At 44.6% G+C, this 25,758-nt stretch overlaps 2 protein-coding genes across 8 annotated transcripts in view; one reads left to right on the top strand and one right to left on the bottom strand.

Moving 5' to 3' along the window:
- Positions 1-285, bottom strand: part of NUDT13 (nudix hydrolase 13) — a 29,436-nt gene extending 29,151 nt beyond the window's left edge. The window contains exon 1 of one of the 2 annotated variants that reach the window (XM_090144963.1): positions 209-285. The gene's annotated coding sequence lies outside the window, so the exon portion shown is untranslated. The remainder of the gene's footprint in view (positions 1-208) is intronic. The other variant, XM_090144962.1, reaches the window with a different exon arrangement.
- On the top strand, positions 58-25,458 carry P4HA1 (prolyl 4-hydroxylase subunit alpha 1). Of its 6 annotated transcripts, none has more exons than XM_031602959.2 (15): positions 58-181; positions 3,796-3,917; positions 4,813-4,909; positions 6,568-6,719; positions 8,770-8,907; positions 10,997-11,236; positions 11,969-12,159; positions 13,392-13,568; positions 17,395-17,465; positions 20,321-20,420; positions 21,635-21,688; positions 23,483-23,548; positions 24,045-24,113; positions 24,495-24,591; positions 24,971-25,458. In XM_031602959.2, the coding sequence occupies exons 2-15, from the start codon at positions 3,830-3,832 to the stop codon at positions 25,039-25,041; spliced, it is 1,611 nt and encodes a 536-aa protein (XP_031458819.1). In that variant the 5' UTR covers positions 58-181; positions 3,796-3,829; the 3' UTR covers positions 25,042-25,458. The 6 variants fall into 6 exon arrangements, with proteins under 6 accessions (XP_031458819.1, XP_031458815.1, XP_090001081.1 ...); XM_031602955.2 differs by lacking the exon at positions 21,635-21,688 and adding an exon at positions 21,518-21,571; XM_090144955.1 differs by lacking the exon at positions 17,395-17,465 and adding an exon at positions 16,222-16,292.
- Positions 25,459-25,758: the final 300 nt, after the last annotated feature.

Here is a 25,758-nt window from a genome sequence, read left to right as displayed (position 1 = left end):
CGCTGTGACCGAGCTCACGTAGCGCGCCGCCCGCGCCCCGCCCCCGCCGCGCGCGGCCCGGGAGGGCGTGGCCTGCGCGCCTATTAAAGCCGCGGCGGGCGGCACCGCGCGCGCGGAGCGTGACGGCGGCGGGCGGCTCGCGGGGCTCCGTCTGCGGCACGCGGCCCGCACGCTCCCTCAGGTGAGGCCCGGCCGCGCCGCCTCTTACCGCGCCGGACGGGACGGGCTCCGCGGGGGGTGGGGGCGATACGTGGCAGGCGCCGCGCCGCCGGTGCCCGGCCCTGCCGGCCGTTACGTAACGGGGGGGCGGGAGCGCGGCGCCGGCCCGAGGCCCGCACCGCCGTCCGGGGCGCCGCGCCGGGCGGAGCCTCTCCGCGGGGCCGGGACTGCGGGCGGTGAGGCTGAGAGGCGGCGCCGCTTCGCGAGCGCTGCGCCGTGCCGTGCGTGCGGGTGCGGGAACGCGTTGAAACACGACCGATTTTATACGCGGACTCTGAGCGCGGAGGTTGCCGACAGGGCCCGTGTCGACGCGGTGTCTTCGCTGTCACTCGCTCTGCGCGCTTCTGGGCGCCTGCTGCCAGTAACGTCGGGCGGAGTTGCTGCTCCCCTGGAGAAGAAGGGGCACATCGCCTGCGCGGTGCCGCTCAGCGGGAAGGAGCCCCGCTGTCACTGCTTGCCAGCTGTCGGTCACTGGGTTTTTCGTTGTGAGCGTTCTTAATTCTGAAAACGTCTCTGCAGATATTGTGCTGAGACGTGAATAGGAGCATAGCCTTCTGCTTGTTGCGTCTAATAAGATAAGCGCTCTGCTGCGTTGCCAGAGCTCTTTGTCTTGGCTTGGAAAGCCAAAACAAGCATGCTTGGAGAGGGCTGTCTCCATTCAGTCCTGCCGTGCCAGAAACCTACTGGAAACGTGCTTCCATCCCCGGGTTACACACTTGTGTGTGGACTTCCCTGCTCTGCAGGATTGAAACTTCAAGCACGGTGCCGATGTTGGCTCTGGAATTCGTTCTCATCTCTTACTGGCAAACAGCTTCTGTCATGCAGGAGTTGGAAGACGAACTTAAGTTCTTAGAGGTGTGGGCTCTGCTGCTTTTGATTCTTTTCAAATAGAAGGAGGGACACAAAGTCCTTTACGTGTACTACAAACCAGCAGAACAGGCAGAAATTCCAGATCAGCAGAAAAACTTTGGAAAGTGGCACTTAGTGCCTAAGAACTTTGGGAAGGTTCTTTCATTTTGGGTAAGGATTCCAGTCAGGAGTCTCAGGCTGCAGCCCTGTTCAGAGAAGGAGCCTTGCTGCAGGGGCAGCTGCCACTGCTTGTGTTGCTCTCCTCTGCCCTCAAACTCTGCTCACTTTGACTCTCTTACATTACAGTAGATTGCTTACTACCTGAATTTAAAAAAGCTATTTTGGCATTAAGTTAGAGCCGTTCCAGAATAATTTCACACCGAACTCAATGCTCAGTTTCTGTTTCCTGTCAGCAGTTTCTTGCTTTCTGGATCCTGGTGGGCACCAGGGAGCTTAGGACGGATGGTGAGAACTGCTGTGTAATAGTATTGTTCGTGGGATGCTATGGTCTTCAGCCACCATCTGTCTTGATTTGGCTGCTCTGAGGCTTTTTCATCGTGTACTTGGTCTTAGTTTTGCTTTCCCTTCTGCTTGCATGGGTACTCCGTGCACATCCTCTCTGATACGACCCTGACAACTCTATAAAACTCATCTTGGAGGTCCGTCATTTGAAATGGCATTTGTTGCATGTCCCTACTGTTAGCAGAGTTCCACACCACACTCGGCAATATCGCTGCTCTGTTTTACTTGTATCTTCGTGCTTGTCTGTTCCTTGCTTTTTTTTTCCCAATCATTTTTTCCCACTCAGTCATGTCTCACAGTTTCAAAGCTAAGCAAACATACATCTTGCAGAAAGTTGAGGAACTCCTGTGTTGAAGCTGTCAGCCTCACTCCCACTGGAACCGTTTGCTCTGTATGTGGGCAGCAGGCTCCCTCCTCTCTGAGATGCTCATGTGCCATGTTGGTGTGTTCCAGAGTGACACAGCTGCGGAGGAGAGCCAGACTGACGGCAGTGACAGAGAGCAATTTCATATCGGTTTACTGTATGTCTCTGACAGGAAGAGATTAACCCTACTTACTTGGCAGTTCATGCGTGTAAGGGATTTCCAGCACCTTTCCTAAGTGAGCCTTATTTTCTTTGATTTGGGAACACATAGTGATCCTCTAGCAGAAGTTTTGAAAGCCGTGCTACTTAGCAACTGCTGCTAGGGCAGTGAAAGCTGCACGGCTGGCCGCTGCCCTGGGCTCTGCTTCCAGCTCAGAGTTCCGGCTGGGAGGGAAGTCATCTTGGGTGGCTGCACATCGCTGCAGGACCTGAGCCTTTGTGAAAGGCAGGAGAGCTGGAGACTGCGAAGAACAAATGAAATTGGAGGTGACCTGGATGTCATCCAGCTGAACCTTCTGCTTGGAGCCGGTTGAGCTTGGAGCTTGGGCTGGGCTATATGTGGGCTTGCCCTATTTGAAAGTCCTTCAATGGAAAACGAGGTTTCTTTAGGAGCCTCTTCTATACCCAACTGTTGTCACTGTGACAGACGTTTCTCTTCATACTTAAACAGAGTTTCCCTTGTTGCAATTTGTGATTATTGCCACCAGTTCCTTCAGTGTGCTGGTGAAGCTTGGAGCAGGTAAACAGACAGCCAGTAAACAAACAGCTCAGTGAATTCTGAGTACTGATAATGTTAGCAAATACTTATCGTGCAGTCAAACTGTTTGTGCTTGGTGGTTGATTCACAGATGTGTTGGCTTGGCTGCCGAGTGAGCGGGAGGCATCCAGCTTTCTGCAGAGCAAAGCAGGAGCTGAGAGGTGTGTTTGGACACAGCTTTTTTTAAGGAAAGAGTAGCAAAATAATTGTCTTTGAGAGTACTTCTTTCAGATGTGACTTGTTCACTTAAGCAATTACTCAATTGGAGCTCTCATTTAATGGGGCTAATATCAGCCACAGGATCTCATACAGATGTTATCAGTATCTCTGGATTACCTTGAAAACTAGGTAAGCATTTCAGGCTAGCTGTAGAGTTGGGTTTCTGCTCATTGCATTTTGAGCTGCAGTTCCACGAACACATTGAACCTATGCTGCTACCAGAAATAACACTGCCTGATGTTATTGTCTTTGGCTGCCAGTTGTGCCTCCTAGCTGCTCTCTCTTGGATGTTGTGCCGCTATATAGTGAACAGAAGGAGCTGAGCCAGGGTGAAGGAAAGGAGCTACAGGGTTGTTTTGTTTTAGATGAATTGGAATAGTTGGACTTAGCTTGGTGCCTGGCTGCCCGTGGTCGGGACAAGCAGGTGAGGAGGAGGGGAGGAATGCTGCTTCGGTGGGGCTGAGGGCTCTGACTTGGCGTGGGCACAAAGCATGCCTCCAGCTTTCCCTCTCCAGATTTTACTTTGCAACTCAGTCCAAAGCAAATCCTTTTCTTCCCTAAACAGGCAGATTGAGCCACTTAGTAATGTTTCTTCTTTTCTTTCTTCCTCCCTAAATTAATCATCTTGCCTTCGGAAGAGCTGTAAAACTATTTCTGTTAGTACCTGCAGTTGTTTTCATTCAGCTGAGGAGACAGGATACCTGAAAGATGAAGCTTTCACATATGGGGAAAAAAACCCAACGTTTTGTGAATTCCAAGGCAGCATGATGACTTCTAAGATATTCCTTAGTTGAGAGAATGAGCTGTCTCATGAGTCGAGTGTGTGGTGAGTAGGGATGTTTCACCTGCTTTGTTTCTTTTGTAGGTACCTGGTGAGGTGACAGCTGTGAGCTACAGCTATGGCATCCAACAAGATGTGGTACACCGTTGCCCTTGGATTTCTGCTGCCTTTTTCTTATGCCCATACAGACTTCTTCACCTCAATTGGTGCGATGTGCTTTGGTGTATATGCTACATAGCTGAAAGAATTTCTTAATGACTGTCATACTGATTCTGCAGTGATGTGTTAATGGAGTGCAAGGCTTTTATTGGTACAGAGTTAAATCCACTTACTAGCTTTTAGGGCATGATTGGCTTCTTTCTTTTGAATTCAATATCTTTGAATTCAGTCAGTGCAATTCGTCTGATGAGGCTTTGTTTTGTTATATATTCCTATGGGTATTGAATTTTAAACACAGTTTTGGTGTGTCTTGATACATGCTTATAAAAGCAAGCAAAACAATGTTGGAGGTACATAATGATACCAGTATGTCAGAGTGCCTTCTCTTGTTTCCCAGTGCTGTGGGACGCAGCTGAAGATGCGACTTGCATCACTTCATGGTGAACCTGTTCTGCTGCCTGCTTGCAGGAAGGAAAACAATTGTTAATTAATAACTAAGGTTGTCTGGGTCCTATTGGAGTCGTGCCAGTGAGCTTAAAAATAAATCTGAAGTATTATTGTGTATCACAGATGAAGTCTTTATATATTTAGCTTTGTCATTATTTGTTCTGTATTATGTATGTTTGGATGGAAGCTTACTCTGTTCCAACCTATTTCCTTTTCCAAATGAATCCTGAATTAGTTCTAATAATAAATAAGTGATATTATGTTAATTTCCATGGCAACGAGCTTTGTCCAACATGAGATTTTCTCCCTCAAAAAAAGAAAAGGCAAGAAGCTTTGCTCAAGTACTCCTTCCAGTTTAGCTAACAGGATGTGGGAGCATTTTGGGGAAGGAAGAGAGGAAGAAAACAGAAGAGAATAAGACTCTTCTGTTTTCAGTTTTTCTTGTTTGTTTTTGTTTCTCCTTGTTTAACCAAAGTGTTCAACTTTTTTTTCTAGGCCATATGACAGACTTAATTAACACAGAGAAAGATCTGGTGATTTCACTGAAAGATTACATCAAGGCAGAGGAAAGCAAGCTGGAACAGATCAAAAAGTAAGGAGCTTGTTTGATGACGCTGATAGCTAATAATTTGAGTCCGGCCTTATCTAAAAAATGCTTCCCAAGGCTCATTACACCTGAGGAATTTTGCCTCTGAGGAAAAGATTAAGCTAGAAGTTATTACCAGGCTTTTGTCCCCAGTAATGACTTCTGGTTTTGTCTTATTATCTCCAAGCAGGTTGAACAACAAAAATGTGTAAATATAGCTAATCAGATAGCTTTGTTTTTGCTATATTGGAGGTGACAGCTGTTGGGAAAAAGTTGAAATAACTGACCGAGAGAGAAGAAGGTGGGACGAACTCTTGTATCTTTAGAGCTTGTTGGGCTCTGTACTCAAAGATATTCGTAGCTTGCTTTGACTTAATCTGAATGAAAGCTGGTGACTCACCGGAGCGGGGAGGATGGCTCACACCTTGTGTGTCTTGTCGAGGTTTTTATGGGAAGTACTTGGCAGAAATCTTGGACTCGTGATTGTGGCTTGATAATGGCAGTGACTCTCACTAGTCGTGAAGTTAGATAGCCATCGAATGGGAAATGTACAACGGGTTTGTGCATGTGCACTGTAAATGTACAAGTTGTTGACACGAGTTTCTTCGGGCTTGCTTCAGGTCAGCCCTCCTGTGTTGCTAGGAGTTGGTCCATAGGAGCAAGTGGAGCACACCATTTGCTTGGGAGCCCTGTCGGTCACTTTGCTGCTGACAGAACCACGGGTGGGGGCTGTCAGAGCATAGAAAAACATCTCAGGACAGTATGGAAAGAAGGAAAGCGCAGTGTGGCACATTAGCAGATGTCTCAGGCACGCCAAATTTCGGAGCATGCTGAATGCCAGCTCTTGTACAGAATCCTCTGTAGCTTCAGATTTTCTATTTGTTTTTCATTTTGTGGTTGACATTTGGTATTCTCTGTGGGTTGCAGCCTCTTCTAACGTATCAGGTTATTGCTGCATGCCTTCACTTCAACAAATGCATTGTTTGGTTCAGGGAGGGGAAGCTGCGTTGTCTGCAGATGCACAGTAGCACAGCGCTGGTGCTTTCAGCGTGACTGATGTGCCTGCTGGAGTGAACTCCCTCGCTGTTTCTGCTGGGGTGACAGACAGATGAACAATAGTAGTTGCGTATTTCAGAGCATGTTGGATCTGTGAATGGACGATGTCACCAAGGAAAGAGGGAAGTTTGCGGAGTCAGAATTACAGCCCCAGAAAGTTGTTCCGGGCTCTCATTTGGGAACCTAAGAGCTGTGTGTTTTTTACTGCAAGCCTACGATATGGAAGGCAGTCTTGTGGTGGGGAAGGAATGGGCTTGTCGTAGATCTAGGGGTGTGTGTCTAGGAAAAAAGGTGGATAAAGCCTTGTTCTTGATTAGTTGCTCACGAAAGCTGCTGGTGTACTCCACTGGCATTGTAGGAAAGAGTTCATTCAACAGCATCTCAACAAAGAAAAACAAAAAACCCCCACAACTTCGAGATTTTGGCTGCAGCCAAAGATGATTAAAAAAAAAAAAAAAGACCTTTTTGTTCATTCCAGAAGTGCTTTATATATAGAAAATAGTTTGCAATTTGTATTGGGATTTTTATTGTCTGAGTCTGTTGAGTAGCTTGAAATCAGTTTTATAACTTTTACAAGAAACTTTAATGACTGTGTGTCTTCACTCTAGATGGGCAGAGAAATTAGATAAGTTGACAGATACTGCTACGAAAGACCCTGAAGGTTTTTTGGGACATCCTGTAAATGCATTCAAGCTGATGAAACGGCTTAACACAGAGTGGGGCGAGCTGGAGAGCCTGGTTCTGAAGGACATGTCAGATGGTAAGTATGCTAGTAGCAAAAGCAGTGATCAGATCATATTATGATTGTACTTCCTTGACTGTCTCTCACAGGGAGTGCTTTGAATTAGGTTTGTAAGTCTGCTTTTGATAGGCTATCATAAAAAAGCAAGTTTTTTGCAGAAGGCTCACTGTCTTGATGTCAGCCTGCTATTACTGGAGTTTTACACAAATTTTAGAAAAACTGATGTTTAACCAGAGGCATCTCTTTGGAGGCTTTAAATTGTGCAAGGTGTCAGGGCTAGCTTCATGAACTCACCTGTCTTTCATGACATTGCATCTAAAAGTTTGACAGCTCCATTGAAAAGAAAAAAGGGGAAAATACCTCTTCAGCATGCAAAATGTGGAGAACTTGTCTTTGAGTGCTGTCGCTACTGATGTGCTCAGTGCCCTTAGGGTATAGTGGCACAAAACCTGAATGCTGGTAGAGTCCAAGCATTTGTGAAATAGATCTGAAGGAGTTTAGTAAATGATTGGCTGCCTTGCTTCCTTTACCAGAGTAGAAACTCTTCAGTAGAGAAGTGGACATATCAGTTGACTGTGAAATAGATTTCGAGTAACGAGGAAGCTGGGCTGATTATATTTGACCTGTGGAAATCTATCTCAACAACTAGTTGATGTTAGGTTTAGGTTTGTAGTAGAAAATGACAAAGGGAGCTGTCAGAAAAGATCCAGTGTTAGTCACTGATAAGAAGAACCATCTCATTGGCCCTGTACTTGGAGCAGGAACATTGTAAGACTTGTGCTTTGGGATGTTGAGACAAAAGAGTTTGTCTGGTAGAGAAGTTACTTTCTGACAACATCAGTGGCTGTTTGTTTGTTGAGACTTGGGTCCTCATGGCTGACTTTGCTGATGCCATTCCTTCTGGCAGCTCTGTGGAGTTCTGTTTCCCCCCACAGTACAAACAGCCTGTGAGTCTCCTGACTGTAGAAGCAGAAGGGGAAAGATGGGCAGTCCTCCCACTGAAAAGAAGATTACAGCAGCAGTTTGGTGCTCAACACGGGCTCGAAGGGTTGAGATAACAGCAGATTTGTCTGGAGCATGTTAACACAGGGTGCTGCAGTAGTTTGATAATTACTGGTCACAGTGTTAGTTTTTTCCCTACTTATGGAGCTCTTTGAGACTCATGGAACTATGTTGTATAGCACCTTGCTTGCAGCTTATTTTCCCTGTTGTTTGTCATCTCTGGGAGTTGGATTAAAGTTTTTATTTTGCTGTGCTGTGTGTGGCCTTGGTTTATATTATGATAAAATAGGCAGCTGAAAAACTGCTGTTTTGTATGCATTTGGCATTGCAGTCATCCTTGGGCTTTGGAACCCATATTGTTGATACTGTCGGTAATTACACCCTGCTTTGTCTCCTCGGGGAGCCTGGCTTTGGAGGAGATAGGGAAGATGCTTTCCAGCAATTCCTCAGCATCCTGTTCTCTTTTCCTTCTCTCCCCAGAGCTCGAGAGCTAGTTGCTAGTTGCTCTTGAGGATTTTGAATATCTGTGGGATGTTCAGACCAGCGTGCTCCTACTGCTATGTGTCATGAATGTGTTTCAGGTTATGTTTAAGATTAAACAATTATTGTAGAGTATCATGCAGAGATCTGCCCTCAGGCAGGACAGATCTGAGTGGCAGGGAGTGTGGGCTGGTATGAGCAGGTGCCCAGAGTGGTGGGCACTCTCAGTAATTGGAACTTCACCTCTGAACAGCTGTAGAATCCTGAAAAAAATAGTAGAACATTTGGAAAAGGTCTGCTGTCACCCTGGTGATCCTAAAGAGGCACAGATCACTGCAGCGTGCTGGGGCCTGGCCTATGCTATGTGTTGAATGTAACATTATTTTTTTTTATTTTTTGCTATGTTATGGCATAAATAGTTTCCGAGCAAAGCAAAGCATCAGGCGTACTCCTTTTGAAACAAATCTGCACTAATGGCCTTTCCTGAAATGTTGGCTTTCCCTGGAATAGGGAGTCATTCATTTAATGCACTGAGTTGGTACAGTTCTTGTGGCAAAGAAGGCCAAGTGTTTTCCTGTTCTTCCAGGCTTCATCTCCAACATGACGATCCAGCGGCAGTTTTTTCCGAATGATGAAGATCAGACTGGTGCAGCAAAAGCCCTCTTGCGGCTTCAAGACACGTATAATTTGGATACAGACACCCTCTCAAGAGGGAATCTTCCAGGTAAGGATCACAGGTGTTATCTGCAGTAACGCTGGGAACTTCTACTAAATGTCCAGATTACAAATCCTTTCACAATGTTCCACCTTGTTTAACTGTGTTCTGTGAATGTATCAGTAGCAGTCTCCTTGTACTTGAGCTTGAAGATCTCCTTTTAGTTAAGTCACGTGTCTTTCTTCTAGTGGTGGTAAGATAATTTAGTGTTAATAGGTTTTAATAAAAAGAATCAATATGCTGTATTTTCCTTGTGGTGAAAAAGTTCAGTTGTATTTGAGCTTCAGCTTCACAGAGTGTATAAACTGTAAAAAAACAAAGGGAGAGACCATTATCACACGCATACAAAAGAACGTGAGCTTGTGTGGCACTATGCAAGAGGAGCAGGTTTATATGCAGGAGACATGCTTCCTTGTTAGAAGGCTCTTCTCTGCTAGTTTTTTTGTCTTGTTTCCTCTGCTCGAAGCCAGTACTGTGCCAGCTGGCAAAAAATCAACTTTGCACAATCCATCTGTGTTTTTGGAAGCGCTCATTGTGGTCAGATGTCTAATAAAATTAAGGGTAATTGGCTTTATATGTTATGCTGTATAACCTTGCTTTTGGGCTTCGCTCAAGACTGTCTCAAAGAGCTGCAGATTCGTTCTACTACAATAAGCTGTTCATTATTCTTTTCCTAAGACAGCACAGAAATAGAAGACAAAGTGCTTTGGATGGACTGCATTTTATTGCTTCTTTTGAAGCAATAAGCTGTCCAGACTGTGCATGATCAAGTGTTACTGCAGAACCCCAAAGCCCTAGAGTATAAAAGAGAGAATGTTGTTTTTTTGGCCTTCAGAGCTACGGAGAGGAACGTGCCACGTGCTCACTTGTTTGCGCTCTTTGTCTCCTTTCCCAGGGAGTTTGCCTTAGTGAGGTGGGCAAGTTTTGATCAGAACTGCTTTTGTGTTGCTTACTGATTCTCTTCTTGCCTCACAGGCTGTGCTGTTTCTTTACATTGGTTAATAGCCATATTTGATGGCTGCTGTTTTAAGCACTCTTTTAAGTTGCCCTTGCACATTTGGATGTTATGTTGCTCCTAAATGTACCAGAGTACAGCTCTGCAAGCTGTTATTCCTTCCAGAGGATCTCTTTGTGCCTGTCTGAGAGCACTCAGCCTATCTCCATACTGCATCCCCTAAGCTTTCCACTGCCTTACAGCTTACAGGTGGCTTCATGTTCAGAAGCCTGAAATCATTGGCCATCCCAGGCCAACACCCACAGGGTGTTAGTATCTGCAGGATATTCCTCTCTTCAGTTCTTTAATTTCTTAAGGCATGTCTTCAATGGAATTCCCCTGTTGGAACGCAGCAGTGGGAGCTGCTGGGAGAAATCCAGGATGTATTAAGATGTAATCAGGAATTTACTGTAGCTGTAAAGCAGACGAGTCCTGGGCAAGAAGAAAAGCTTCAATCTGTGTCTTAGTTTCCTTTTTTACTTTATCTCAAATGCTTTCTTTACCACAAAAAGAAATGTGGTTTTTCCATGGGCCTTCATTTACAGTGGCAAAAATAGGAATCTGTCATTTACTTACTACTACTTTAATCTTCCAGAGATCCTTTCAGATGTTTCTAAAATAGACTGATTTCAGAAATCTCAAGTAGCTGGGAATTCACTGGCATTTTCTTTTTGTCCTTTGCTAAGCTGTTGCTGACACAAGGTGTGCTTGAGTAACATTTTGAAGAAATAATAGAGTATCTTTGAAAACAGATTTCTGGAGCTTGTTCCTTAGCTTACTTTTGCTCAAAGAGTCCTGTGTTTTGAGGAAGGAGGGTTTCTTTTCTTTTCCACAAATTGTAGAGACAGTTAGCTAGTTTCTGGTATTCTGGCAATGGCAAACTGCATGTAACCACTTTTATCTTCTGCTAAGGGTTTGCAGGTTTTAAATACTTAAACTGGATGTTCAACAAATAGCCACTGCAGAAGGGAGATGTTAAAGACCACAACAGCAACAGAAATAAATGGTGCTCTGAAGAACAGGAAGTAGCTGAACATGGCTCTGAGGAGTGATCCAGTACAGTGTTCTGTGTAAAGTCTTTGTTCTGTTTTGTTTCAAATACAGGTGTAAAGCACAAATCCTTTTTAACAGCTGAAGATTGCTTTGAGCTGGGGAAGATTGCGTACACAGAGGCTGATTACTACCACACTGAGCTCTGGATGGAGCAAGCTCTGAAACAGCTGGATGAGGGAGAAGTGTCTTCTGCAGATAAAGTCTATATTCTGGACTACCTGAGTTATGCTGTGTATCAGCAGGGGGATCTGAGCAAAGCAATGATGCTCACCAAGCGCCTTCTTGAACTGGGTACGTGCAGGAGAGAGCTGAGGCTCAGCAAGATGCATCCCTGTGGTTGTGCAGGTGTTACCCAGGGGTTTGTTCTGAGAACTCTTGGTCTTACTGATTTCTTGCCTTGTCTAAGGCTTTTTAAAATGAAATACCAAAACAATTTGTGCTTCTGTAAATATCCCACTGATGGGCTGTGTGAAGAACATAAACATAATCTGTATATCAAAGGCCAATGAGAACCACTTATTAGTGAACTGAAGCTTTACATTTTTTGTTTTTTAAGGTTAATGATTGACAAAACCTTGCTCACCAGAAATGTTAATTCCCAAGCTGTTAAGCTTGAAGCCAGTCATGCTGTTCCAGCTCTGCCTGCCCATTGCAATTTCCTCGTCCCTCCTGCTCTGCTTGGGTTGGCTGAAATGGCCAAACCCTGCTTATTGTGCTTGGAAACCTGCATGTACTGAGGATCCTGGCCTCACAGTAATTGTTTTCTTAACTGTGAATGAATTGAGCTTTGCTTTGACAGCTCATGTTATTTTCTACTGGCTGTGCTGCAGGCTAGCATTTTTCCATCCTAGTTTGGAGTTTTGGTTATCCTGTGAATACTCTCAGACCAGAATAGATGTTTCTGATTTCTGTTTGAGAAGCAGTGGCGTGCATATGTTGCTTTTGTTTTTGTGTATTGTCTCTTCTGAATACTTCTTTTGCAAGCTGTAGACTTGCCGGTGATAATTCTCTCTTTTTCAACAGATCCTGAGCATCAAAGAGCAAATGGAAACATGAAGTATTTTGAATATATCATGGCCAAAGAAAAAGAAGCCAATAAGTCCAGTACAGATGCAGAAGACCAGACAGAGAAGGAAACTGAGTTTAAGAAAAAGGATTACCTGCCTGAGAGAAGGAAGTACGAAATGCTGTGCCGTGGGGAGGGTCTCAAAATGGTAAAGTGGAGTAGACTGTTCCGAAACGTGTGAAACCAACTGTAACAAAACAATGTCCAGAATCTGTGTGTGGTGTGGAAGCAAGGAACTGTTACAGCAGGTGGCTGTGTGTGTCAAGCTGAGGGTTGGTGTGTGTGGTGGAGTTATTCCCTGTTCGATTCTGTCCAATAGGAAAAGAGTATTACTGCTGACTAGCTTGGACACGCTAAGTAATTGTACTGAACTGGTATTTCTTTAGTGACAAAACTGTTTTTAGTAGGACTGTGTGAAATACTGCTTGTTGCAGTATTACAGAGTAACGTTAATTTGCTTAAAGTACTGACAAGCTTAACCCATAGTTTTCATTGGCATTAATCTTGGAATTCTGCAAAATCACAGCGAAAATGGGCAAATCTGTACTGTCACTGATATTGATGTGGGGTGAAATTACGTGAACGCTTCCACCAGATCCAGCTGACAAGGAATTATAGGCCAGGCATATTTGCCATGCCAGTTGGGATGTATGTAGGTATGTAAACTGGCCAGCTGGGCCTGATTCGCCATCTGTGTCCTCGTCTGCATCCAAAGCAGTGCAGTCAGCAGGGCGAGGGAGGGGGATCTGCCACTCTGCTCTGCACTGTGAGACCTCACCTGTAGTGCTGCATCCAGAAGGGGAGTCCTCAGTACAGGAGAGACACGGAAACTGTTGGGGTGTGTTCACAAAAATGATCCAAGGGATGGAAGACCTCCCTGCAAGGACAGACTGAGAGCTGGGGCTGTGCAGCCTGGAGAAGGAAAGGCTCATAGCAACCTGTCAGTAACAAAAGGGGCTTTAAGAAAGAAGAGGACAGACAGTTTAGCAGGGTCTGCTGTGATAAGACAAGGGGAAATGATTTCAAAGGGGAGATTTACAGAGGAGATAAGGAAGAAGTATATTACAATAAGGGTGGTGAGGCACTTGCACAGGCTGCCTAGAGTGGTGCCCCAGCCCTGGTGACAGCCAAGGTCAGGCTGGACAGGGCTCTGAGCTCCTGATGGAGCTGTAGGTGTCCCCCTGTTCATTTCAGGGGGGTTGGACCAGGTGGCCTTTAAAGGTCTCTTCCAAATCAAATGATTCAATTGTTCTATGATTTCACAAACTTAAAGCATCTCTTAAAGGGAATTGTTCCTGTCTGTTGTTCTCAGGACATCTTTATGTTTCTTAGAGATATTAATGGAAGCTTTCTGATTATCTCATTCCACCTTGCTTTCAGACTCCTCGGAGACAAAAAAGACTGTTCTGCCGCTACTACGATGGAAACAGGAATCCTAGATACATTCTGGGCCCTGTCAAACAGGAAGATGAGTGGGACAAGCCTCGAATTGTTCGCTTTCTTGATATCATTTCTGATGAAGAGATTGAAACTGTGAAAGAACTAGCAAAGCCAAGGGTAAATGCCTTACACTTCCTTGTCTTTTGGAATCTTAAATCCACATGTAGCTTTCTATGTGAGTGTGTGTGACTGTCTCTCTTGACCACAGATTTGTGTGCACTGTGCTCACGTGTTGCTTCTCTCACTTACAGCTTGTGGTGACACTCTTTCTAGGAGACGATGGGGAAGCTGGAATTCCTGTGTAATTAAAAGCCAGGTGGCAACAGTTAGGCTCTTGTGGCAGACAGTTTCAGTGCACACTGTTTCAGAAGAGGAGGAGAGCATTATACAACAGAAAACAAACGTACTGCAGCTAGGCTGCCTTGAAGTATACTTGTCATCAGGCTCTCTCTTTTTTGTTTGTTTGCCACAATTATGACATGGATAAGAGAGCCTTCTAGGGAAAGGATTTCCTCTGGTTCTGGAGTGCCACGTTACTCTATAGACAGTAAGGAATGGCCCATTCAGTATAGAAATATAAAAATGACTTCTGTCTCCCAGGCTCTGAAGTTACCTGCAGGTGAAGGAGCTACAGCAGGGCAAGACTTATCAGTGCTGCTATGCTGCTTATTCAGAATTCCAGCTCTTCAAATTCTGTTTCAGAAACTGGATTCCAAGGTTCTTGTTTCTGAGGGCCTGGTTCCAAGCCAAATCAGCTGTCAGAGTGAACAGGAGTGTCCAAGATAAACAAAGAACTGACTGAGTTGCCAGCTGAATCCAGCTGGTATGAGTGCATCGTGTGCATTTAAGATGCAGATATAAGGAAATAACTCAATTTCTCCAAGCTATCAGTTATTTCTAAAATAAGATCTGAAGTCGTCTAAGTATAATTTTCCTGCTTCCTTTCTCCAGCCTGAATGGCTTATTGTCCAGAGAGAGCTGAGCAAATGAAGATTAGGGAAGAAATGCATTAAGTACAGGACAGTTAGCTTCATCTGCAAAGTAAGCCAGTGGTGCCTTATATCTGAGCACATGGCAGCTGAGGCTGCCCTTGGCCACCACACTGGGTACTGGGTAGCCTGAAGTGGATTTTAAAGCTTCCTAAAGGCTGATGTGTTGTGTTTCTGAGGTTACGCTCAGAGCTATATGGAGGTACGAATGATTCTTTTCACTTACCCATAAAACATTTGCCAGCAGCCTTGCTGCAGGTCGAAAGGTTGGAGGCCAATTGTTTGTCTCTTGGTGATAAAGCCCCTTTGCTGCTGCAAAACCTGGCATTATAGCCGTGAAGCATGACTTGATATCTTGATGATGTAGAAATAAGTCTTAGTGCAGAAAATAAGAGCCTGAATGGCTCTCTGAACACGTGGCTATTTTAAACTTCAAGAGTTGCCAAGATGTTCCTCCTGTCAAATGTTTGGCTCGTGTCAAAGACTGCAGATTCGGAGTTCAGTGATGTAGAATCTTAACGCTGTTAGTGTTCCATATAATTCCTGTGGCCGAGGCTTTGTAGTGCTCAGAAACCAATGCAGCAGGAGCATTATTTTTAAGGCAGAAGGATGGCCTGTCCCCTGCTTGATCCCAGGGATGTTGCTGTTGCTGCCTCCTAGAAGATCCTGCAGTGTGATCTGTGTCCAGCCGTGTGTTGCTCTGCCATGAGCTGGCGGGAGGGAGGCTTAACATCCAGCTTTGGGACTCTGTCTGGAGTCAACGTTTGTGACTTGATTCTTACATGTGTCTGTGTGGGATGGGGTGAGAAGCTGCTTGCTCAGAGTCCCTGGCACCTGTTCTTGTCAGCTGGTATAAGGAGGCTTTGACGAACCTAGTTTCCTTTAACAGTAGAAAAATGCTAGTTGTGTTTGGTGTGGGACTTGATGTCCATGTTGTGCCTAGAGCTCACCAAAATGTGCAACTTCTTCCGAAATGTAAGCTCTGCAACTGAAGCTTTCCGTTCTGAACAGTGGAGTGTCTTGGCAGTACAAGGAATCTGAATTGGTGTTAACACAGATGGGACAGTGTCGAGTAAATGGAGTGCAGTAGAGGGAAGGGCAAAGCCTTGAGCTGGGAGTTCACACTCCAGGAACAAAATGTGAATGTGCCCATGGACAAAGCAAGTAGGTTTTCTTAGCAGTTACTGTTAAAGAAGTTTGCAGTGTTGCGTTTAGTACAGAAGCATTCAGAAGGTAGGCTTCTACTCATCTTTCATGTATACAATATCACAGCATTGCTTGGATTCAATGTAACTGTAAAACGCACGTGCAGGACAGAGTAACAAAGGACCAATTGTATACCTGTCCCAATACTGTGTTGCTTGCAGCAATTGTTGCAGTATGAAGAAAAGGAAAGCTTCCAGTTTGCTTTATTCAGACAGCTGCTGCTCTTGCTCCAGAAGTGCAAACGCTGCTTCCTGAAAAAGCTGATCTTCTCTGCTGCTTTCAAAAAAATATCTACACACACATACATTTAAAAACAAACAGGAAAACCACACACAAATTCTCTCCTAAACTCTCTTTACAATAAAATGGGAGGGTCCCCCTCCTTCCCATCTTTATGGTTTATGATTTTCTTCCCCGGTTCCGTAAAAGAAAAACCACCTTGAAAGGTGACTGGGTGGTTTGGGTGGTCTGCATAGAGGCTTGCGTGGCATTTCCCCTTAGGCTTCTGAGTGGTCGGATTGCTGTGATGCAGTATTTGCTTTGTAATGCAATTGTTCTGATGGTTCGCTTCACAGCTGAGGCGAGCCACCATTTCAAACCCCATAACAGGAGCCTTGGAGACGGCACATTACAGAATTAGCAAAAGGTAAGAGAGCTCTATGCCAGATGTTTTGGGCCTGTAATGAGTACGTAGGTTCTGCTCATTATGGGGAGAAAAGAGGTGGTCTATAAAGACAACTTTGGCTTTGTAGTCCATCGCTTTATCATACGCAGATCCTGTAACAGGCTGTTACTGCTGAGTTTCTCAGTCTTTTCCTTCAGCTAGAAGGAGTGTTTGCTCTCTGTTTATTGTTTTTTTTTTGTTTGTTTGTTTTTTATCACCTTCTCAGTATCCATTCTCAAGTGATGATCTGTGCAAAAAGCACGTCTCTTATTCAGCATACAAAATATTCAATGCTACAAAACCTTCAGTGGACTGCAGTGATTTTAGTACTCCCTTTCTCTTTGCTGTTGCCACCAGCCAAAAAATTATCCTCCTTCCCATTGCAAAATCTAGCAGAGCACCTGAAGTGCCTTAACACATGGGAGAGGTGCTCGAGGGCATTGCCATGTGGTGACAGCTGGACTGGCACACGCAGTGTATCTGTTAGTCACACAGCATCAGTGCCCAGGAGTGCCCCTTGCTCCTCCTGGGCCCTTCTGCCTCCTGCCAGCACAAATCTGGCAGAAAGCAAGCTTGGTTTTTGACTGATCTCTTGGTTCTTTTCACTTCATCTATAAAGTAGTGCAAGTCTTGAATTTAACAAACATTTTCCAAAATTTGCTGTCTGGTTCTGAAAGGAACTGCGCCCCCGATCTCCCTCCCACTTTCAGTAGAGTTAAAGATTGGCCACACATTCCATCTGCATTAAGCCTAAGTTCACAAAGGAGTTAAACTTCTGCATGAAGAGGAACTGTCTGTGAAACTCAGCATCATACTTTTTTTTTTTTGCAGAAAGTCTGTAGTTTACAGCAAAAAGGAAAGGGAAAAACAGGAGGAAAAAAGTGAAAGGACAATCTAACCAAATTTTTTCACCGAATTTGTTTTGATTTGGATGTGGCAGCTACAGCTTCTGTTGCCCTTCAAATATTGCTAATTTAAGAGCATTGCATACCATCCAGACCAATCGGAACCCTTTCAAACACCTGTGGCTTGGCAAAAAGCAGCCTGCTAGGTGGGTAAGCCCTTGTCCTTTCTCTTTTTGTAGCTGAGCCGTGCTACTGTTCATGACCCCGAGACTGGGAAACTGACCACAGCACATTACAGAGTCTCTAAGAGGTAAGGGGAACGTCTTCCAAAGGTACTCCCAGTCCAAGGAAGTCTGTTCTGTGGCTGTACTGCTTCATCTCTAAGTGTGGGGCAAAGTTGGACTAATTTTAATTTCAATTTCAGTCTTTCTAATTGAGCTGTCTGTCTCATAACAAAGCAAGCAGTCATCTGAGATAGAAAATACTTCTACGTGCTAGTGGTAACTAAAATGGGGGTTCCCAAGTTTGCTTAGCATGCCTTGCCTGGTGCTACTAATGACTAAAATGTTCTGCTCACCCTGACAATGGAAGAGGCTGTGTTTGTCTCTCACCTGTACCACGAATCTTCAGTACTGGTACGTGCTGGGTAAAACAAGGCATCGCTGTGCTGCTGTGATCCAGGCGAGTAGTGCGAGCCAGAGCTTGTTGGAAAGGAGCATGAGGAGCTTGTGCTGTTAGTGCTAGGTGGCTGCACTCGTGCAGAGCTGCTGGTAGAAGTGTCCTCCTGCTTAGGGCTGCTGGAGCTGGTTTGGATTACAGATGAATCATTGCTCCTGAAAACCAAAAAGACTGCTTGCTTTATTTTTTTAATAGCCGACTGCTTTCCCTCATCAAACATTCTTTCCTAGCAAACGCTCTTAGAAATGACAGCATTCGTCTGTGAGAGGACTGCTGTTGCGGTGTGGGACGTGGCAGGCTGTGTGAAAGGGGCACCTTGCCAGCAGGGTGCGGAGCACGGGCAGGCTGTGCTGTGTGCAGCACCAGCACGGATCTGAGACGGCTTTCAAAGAGCTGCTTTTTTCCTCTCCTCCCAGCAGCCACCCGTATCGGGTGGTAAAGTTTCCAATTCAGAAATACCAGGCTGGGCTTTTATTTGTTCCTTGTTACCTCTCCACCGTTTTACTTTTTTTTTCCCCCAGATAAATACATTTTAGAAAGTTTTTAAATGGGGAAGGCGGTGTTTTGTGTGAGCAGTGACTGGAACTGCCCTGCTGTGGTGCTGCTGTGCTGTAGCTGAGGACACAGCCGTTGTGATGCCCGGTACAAGGCTGACTTGTGCAGGGGGCACATAGGCCCACATGCGTCATGTAGCTCTGGGCAGCAGGCTGCATTTTTCCAAGTGATATAACATTATTTCTGCAGAAAGCTTTTGTGCTATTGAAATCTGTGTCAGAAGAGATGTGATGCAGACGTACAGGCGTGGTGCATAAATGTGGCTAGCTGTGTGCAGCAGTCATAAGCACTGCTAAAAGCTGGCTCATGGTGGGAGGAAAAACACATCCTGCAGCATGAGTTCAGCACTCCTAGAGAAATAATTCTTTACGTTTCTGTAATATAGCGGCTCTGCTCACGGCTGTCTTTTGAGGCGGGACATCCTCCAGTGAGTGAAGTCTGATGCTGGATGGCCTGATGACAGGTCCCGGGGTCCTCCACCTGTCAGGCTGCCTTTGTACCCCAGGACAAAGATTAACTTCATTTTTAAAAAGTGTTGTAGTTTTACTTCATGAAGGAGGCAGTGTTCGCCACAGGGAGGGACACAGGGCAGCCGCTGCAGTTCTAAATACTCAGCATAGTACAGAAGGGTGCTGTTTTCCTTTTTTTATTAAAGCCTGTGTGGCACACTAGGCAGAGGGCTCCGGGGGCTGCTGTTGGGCATGAACTCAGCTTGGGGTGCACAGTGCTTGTGGCTGCTGCCTGCATGTGGCTGCGAAGCATGGCTCTGCATTGATGCTGCTGCTTTGGGAAGCACTTCATGTGATGATTTCTGCTTTCTCCTGATCTCCAAGGCTGCTGCGTTGTAACGCTTTCTCACACATACTAACAGTATGCAGAAGCAGATGAATCTTTGCATTTGTGCAAGTCGTTTACATGTGGTTCATTTTTTCTTTCAAAAAAAATCCATGCTCGTAGAGATTCTGTAACCTGTGTCAGTGTCTTGTCACGTGTCATGCTACCCTTCCTCCAACACAACGTTTTGGTGTGGTTTTTTTTTGTAAATACAAATTTTTAGATGAAAGCAAATCAATCTTTATTGTAGACTTGAGGAAAATTCATTTTTATAGCAGTTCTACGATGTTCTTAGCAGCCAGGCACTGTGCACAGGTGTTTCAGTCCAACAGTCTTGTTAAAACAGCAGCAGCCACCACTGCTGAGCCTTGGGATGCTGGTGTTGGTACGTGGATGCCTGATTTACCAACAGAAGATGTTTAAAGATGTCTTTGAAACTCTGAGGCTGGCTTTTCGTATCTATAGAAATACATATACTTTTCCCCTTAAAAATCACTTCCTGAAACATGCTGAATACCAGATTTGTGGTAGGCTGTTTTAGTAGAAATTGTTCAACAGGGGAAATGAAGTGTTTTATGCGTTACTTAATTGTTTTCATAATGATGTTTAGTATCATTGCATAGGTAAGTAATGTGAGTAGACAGAATGCACAGCATTCACCTGTGAGTGGATGTGGTGACATGTAGAAGAGCTGAGTTATGTTCACATAGAACCTGTGCATGCTAAAGTAATTTACTTCTTCTTTTCCCAACTGCTGCATCAAACGGGCGGTCTAAATTAGCTGTTTGGAACGGGTAAGAGCAGAACTGCAGCGTGCCTGTTTTAGAGACACAGCTTGAACCAAAGGTCACTGTTGGGAACCCTTTCTTGCATCACTTGCTGGTCCCACGTGGGAAGTAGGGCCCTTAGAGCTACCTTAAACCAGAATCACATTTATTGTATGCACTCTTGGAAATATTTCTGATTGACCTACCAAATTTTTGCAAGCTACAAAAGATAATCTCAAACTTGAAGCAATCCCAAATGTAGCACTTGCACTGCTACCCTCCTGGCTACTTCTACCGTATTTTTGTAATGTATTGGTCTTTTTCCACTTAGTGCTTGGTTGTCTGGATATGAAAGCCCTGTGGTATCTCGCATTAACACCAGGATACAGGACTTAACAGGGCTCGATGTCTCCACAGCAGAGGAACTTCAGGTAAGTGACTGACTTCCACAAGTATGGTGCAATTCATTTTGGATGGTAGTGCATGTAGAACAGTGCTCCTGTATGGGAGGTTGTCACATTACATCCAGGGCCAGCTAATTTGGTATCTGGTTGGATCTAAGATCATTAGAAGAATGACTTATTCTTCACAGGGAGGTAGAAGCAGTTGTAATTGCAGAGTAGCACTTGCTATAGTGTGAAATAGCTTGTTGCTGCTGCAGGGAATAAGCAAAGCTCACAATGTTTATCAGAATGAATGTGATTTCTTTTTATTTATACTAATGAAACTAAGTTTTGTGGTTGAAGGGTGGAACTTTTTTTCTGGGATGACAGAAGTTTAATTTGAAAGGTACTTAACAACCATTCTCTCCCCATTTTCTTTACATTAGCAGTCCCATCCTTGGTCCTAAAAGGCCAACAATGTAACCTGAATATCTTCTGTTTAAAAAAGAAGTGCCTTTGTTCATTTGCTTGAGGCTTTTAAGTGTGCTGCTCCACTGAGAAAGCATTAGTCCTAGAAAGCAGGACTGTGGTTCTGTGGTTCCAGGAAGGCTGTTGGAGCCCTCCCTCAAGCCTCCTGGTAATAAAGTGTCCAAGCATCTAGCTGAAAATTGACACAGTAGATGCAAGGAAGAGGAAAAAGAGATGTGAAAATGGCATAGAGGTCAAAAAGTGATTTAGATTTGAATAATACAAGCTATTTGGAAAAGAATATTGCCTATAATGTTTCTACAGAGAAAAAGTATTTTTCTGCCCTGGAGGAAGGGGAAAGGACCGGTTGGTGTGAAAAAGAATGAGCTGTCACAGGCAGGAATGCTCAGAGTGGTTTGCAGCTTCTGGACAGGGTGGTGTATTGGTGGGATGTCTCTTGGAAATCTGATTCATTTGTGAATAAACCCAGTGTGGCTTCCAGGAGCATGGTATATTTCAGCTGACAGAGACTTGTGATTTCTTATAGCTTAATTATGAAACCTCATCTATCAAAAGGCTACAGTCAAATTCAAGTCAAAATTGACAGTCAAATTCTTGACCTTTCTTGTCTGGATAAAGTAGCTTTACTAGATTTTGTGCTTCTCCTTTCGCTGTAGGTAGCCAACTACGGAGTAGGAGGCCAATATGAGCCTCATTTTGATTTTGGAAGGGTAAGTCCTGTTTCCAGTCTCCACCTCTTTCTTCTTCACAAGCGCTGTGTTTCTCTTTTTCAGGTGGCAAATTATGGAGTGGGAGGACAGTATGAACCCCACTTTGACTTTGCACGGGCAAGTAGATGGAGGAGAGCCTCCTAGTCACCTGGTGAAGCCTGGGCCTCCTGGCTGTGGCACAACTTGTGTTCTTTATCGTGAATTAAATTTTGTAGCTCTTCAACTTTTCTAATCCATGTTAGCGGAGAAGCCCTCTAAACCACCAGCTGAACTGAGAAACATTTCAGACATCGTGAGCAACAAGGGTCTTCTTCAAAACCATAATTTATAAGGAGCTATTCTTAAGGAGATGACAGACGCTTCTTAACAAAGCAAAGGGCACTGGCTTTATTGTTAAACTGGAACCATGTTTAGAATTATTTTAGCTGACCAAGGTACTGGCAATGTAAAGCCACTGAATAACATACAGTCAAACTGCATAGATGCTCCATGTATATTCTGTGCTCCTGACACACAGAGGATGGCGCATCCATGCACTGAGCTGGCACACAGGGGTCTGCAGTGCAGTTAAGGTGAATGTGGCTGCTGGGCTCACAGCTGGATGCCCTTTTCTAGAAGGAAAGTTTTGGAGGCAGTGTAGTAAAAGTTGCATTGCAGCTTACCGTGCTGGCCATGCCATACAGAGAGAGCACTACTTCTGCCATAGTTGAGATGCAGGCATCTTCCATGCTGCTGAAGAAATTGTTCAAGCGCTCTTTGTTATTGTTCTTCAGCTGCTGATTGCTGACAGACTACTCAGATTGGAAACGGCTTTTTCTTTTTCTTTTTTTTTTTTTTACTACTGAGTTCTCATCACACAATCCCCCTTTTATTTGACTGAAATTCAAAACTTATTTCTCTTCCAGCTTAAATTTCAGAGTGCTGGAAATAATTACACTGAATTCAGTTGGTTATTTACTGGGCACACTTGTTTGTGATTTAATGCTTTCAGATTATCCTTGTGCTGTGAATCCAAGCCACCAGCTATTAATCAGAATTTCTGCTCTGTAAGCACATGCTCAAAAGCATTGCAAGTGATTTAACAGTTTCTGTTTGGAAATGCTTGGGTTAGTTTCTGAAATACTGATTGCTGGAAATTTTAGCGCACACAAATAGCGGGCACAGGAGGTGGGCTCTGAGTGTTTAGAAAACAACAAAAAAAAACAACTAAAGTAGAAGTGTGACAAAAGCTAGCTCATACCCCCCCAACGTGGGGCTTTGTTCCTTAAATCTAGTGCTCCCTTCTGAACACAGCGCTGGGCTGGTGTTGCCACAGCCACACGCTCATGTTTAGCATGCACCTACCTTACTCCTGTTGAAAGCTTCAGGAATGGCTGCCACGGGTGCTCTGCAGCTGCAGTGCAGCATGCTGCTGAATGAATCACTCATGGGGCTCTTTGTGGCGCTCCAAATGCTTGTGTGCCAGGGAGGAGCGCAGGATGCAGAAGGCTGTGCAGCGGTGGGAGGCTGGCGAGGGCAGAGGAACAGCAGGGAGCAGGGCTCACTTGGGGCTGGCTGGGCCTGGGGCTGGAGAGCTGCCCTCATTGGTGCTCCTCTTGGGGGAGGATGAGAAGGCTGAAGTAGCTGTAATGAAATAATTACCCTTGTGGCTCTGAAGTGCATTTGTATACTAATTTTCAGATGGTACAGTTGTTCTTACCCATTAGCAACTTGGGCACGACTTCCCTGTCCAGTAGCATTTTGAATGCCTTCTCTAAATAGGTACACTTACCTTCTGTTTCTGCCCCTGACTAGAGTGAATGAAAATTTTTCTGCATGAATTTGTCCACTGCTGGCTCTGCAGCTGTCTGTCATTAGCTGCTCAATAATCAAAATGAAATGCTTATCAAAGCTGTTTGCTTTTATTCACAGAAAGATGAGCCAGATGCTTTTAAAGAACTGGGAACAGGCAACAGAATTGCTACTTGGTTGTTTTATGTAAGTGATACATTTCTGCCATGTGCTTTTGCCAATAATGTCTTGTCACTGCACATCCTGTACAGCTGAATTATTTCATTACTTTTGTTTAAACTGAAGTGATCTGCAGATGAAGGCAGCCATCACTTCATAGTAAGAAATACAGATAACTTGCCTGTAAGTCATGCTCTTACCTGTGCTTAAGTGCTTAAGGAGGTTCTTTTCCCTCAGAGTTTGGTAGTAATTTAAAATATTTGACTGCCTATTCACTTTTATATCTGCATCAGGATTTACAGCACGCTCATTGCCATGACATTTCAGCACTTATCATTCAGGGCTATTGCACTTCAAACCAAACAGGTGGGTTTTAGCCCTACTTAATGTTTTTAATCGTGCAGCCTTTGGTCAGTAAGTGAGAGGCATAAAATAAGTCGCTGAATTATTTGTTCTACTAAAACGTGACATCTGAGGAATGCAGTGGCTTGCAGCTTACCTGTGCCTTTTCCCACCTTTCCAGATGAGTGATGTGTCAGCAGGGGGAGCTACCGTCTTTCCTGAAGTAGGAGCAAGTGTTTGGCCTAAAAAGGTAAGAAGGGTTTATTGTCCAGTTTAACTGTCCTCTCTTTACCCGCACAAACGGTAAAGCATGTATGATTGAACATTTGAAAGAAAGCTTCACAGTGAGTTTATGTGGAAAAGAGCCCTGGTCACAGGCTGCTCACAAGTGAAGCTGCTGGAGCTGTACTGGTGGTTCCAGGGCCCTCTGAGCTGCTGCATGTTGGCTCGTAGTCACGTTTTGGACATGAAGTAAATCAGAGTCTCTCTCCATAGCAAAGAATGTTAGAATAAGGAAAACAACCTTCAATTTAAAAGGAATCTTTGAAATACAAATGCTCCTCTATCTTATTGTTGAGTAAGTTGGTATCACACAGAGCAAAAAGCTGAGGATTTCCACTGCAATTTCCAGGGAACAGCTGTATTCTGGTACAATCTCTTTCCAAGTGGAGAAGGAGATTACAGCACACGGCACGCAGCCTGCCCAGTACTAGTTGGAAACAAATGGGGTAAGTGTCCGTGGTGATGCTCCTGCTGCTTGCGACCTGGAGCTCAGGGGGTGCCTGTGGGTTGCTTTGCCTTTCTTTTTTCCTTTGGGCCTCACAGTAGAATAAAAAGCAGGCAGAAATGTTAGGTCCCTTTTGAAGAAATCTGCCTCTCTCTATACATAGTGTTACTATGTATGTAATACCGTGTATTTTTTATTTATATCTAAAATATAGTCTTTTGTAGCTATTGAAAGGTATTTTTCCCCTTTGATGGATTAGGCCAAATTCACATTTGTGTATGTGTTAAAGTTCTGAAGCGCTGGATTTTTAAAATTTTCGTAGCTTAGCCAGAAGGATGAACTGAAGGATGCAGTGACCAAATACCTTCATGTCATTGCAGTGTCCAATAAATGGCTCCACGAGCGGGGACAGGAATTCCGAAGGCCGTGCACGTTATCAGAGTTGGAGTGATGCAGATTCGTCCTTCTCCTCTGTATTCAGTTTGTGTAAAATGCACACATCTCCTACAGTTTACAATTGACTAACACTCCACTACAGATTCAGTCTTCAACTACACCAGTGTTTCATCTGTGGACAAAAAAACCCATGCTTTTAGTTCCTTCTAAAATATTCCCTTTAAGGTTTTATAAACAGATTATATTGAGTTTAAGGTCTCTGAGTGTTACAGGAAAAAAGAAGAGGACAAATTACAGATGAGGGCTACAACCAAGAGTGGTGTTGTGTGGGGTTCCTCCACCATAGCCCCTCTGACCAGCTACTGCTCGCTCGCTTTGGGCTCGTTGCAACTGTCTGTTGCCCGATGATTCAGTGGGAGGGCTCCTTTCTAAGGAAGGCTGAATTAAAGCAGTTTCTATTCTTCTATTTTTAGACATCTGACTCCTTGCTTTTCTAGAGTGCGTGAAAACTGTGGCCGTGGTTTGTCTTCATGTGGAAAAGAGCCTGTTATCTGTTTTGGCCTGTTTTCCTACTTCCATAAAAGCCCAAATTTTTGGTCAGTCTTCCTTCTTAGCTTCTACAGTGAATTTGGCTCTTAATCATGAAAACGTGAGCCAGCAGTTGCACGTGCATCAATGAAATGCTTCAGCAGCGTTACGTCAAACGCATGCCTGCGTCAGAACAGCCTGACGGTGAGCAGGGCCCATCTCCTCTGTTTTTTTTTCTCTATTG

Source organism: Phasianus colchicus, chromosome 8 (assembly GCF_987193195.1).
Source record: "Phasianus colchicus chromosome 8, bPhaCol1.hap1.1, whole genome shotgun sequence".
Classification (NCBI taxonomy): Eukaryota; Metazoa; Chordata; class Aves; order Galliformes; family Phasianidae; genus Phasianus; species Phasianus colchicus.
The sequence above is the reverse complement of the archived record's forward strand: the minus strand, read 5'-3'. Positions and strand labels throughout refer to the sequence as shown.

Bases quoted from the DNA above. Each gene is read 5' to 3' on its own strand.
- P4HA1 (XM_031602959.2), top strand. From the start codon at position 3,830: ATGGCATCCAACAAGATGTGGTACACCGTTGCCCTTGGATTTCTGCTG. The intron at 6,720-8,769 runs GTAAGTATGCTA...CTGTTCTTCCAG, and splicing joins TCTGAAGGACATGTCAGATG to GCTTCATCTCCAACATGACG. The intron at 20,421-21,634 runs GTAAGTGACTGA...TCTCTTTTTCAG, and splicing joins CCACAGCAGAGGAACTTCAG to GTGGCAAATTATGGAGTGGG.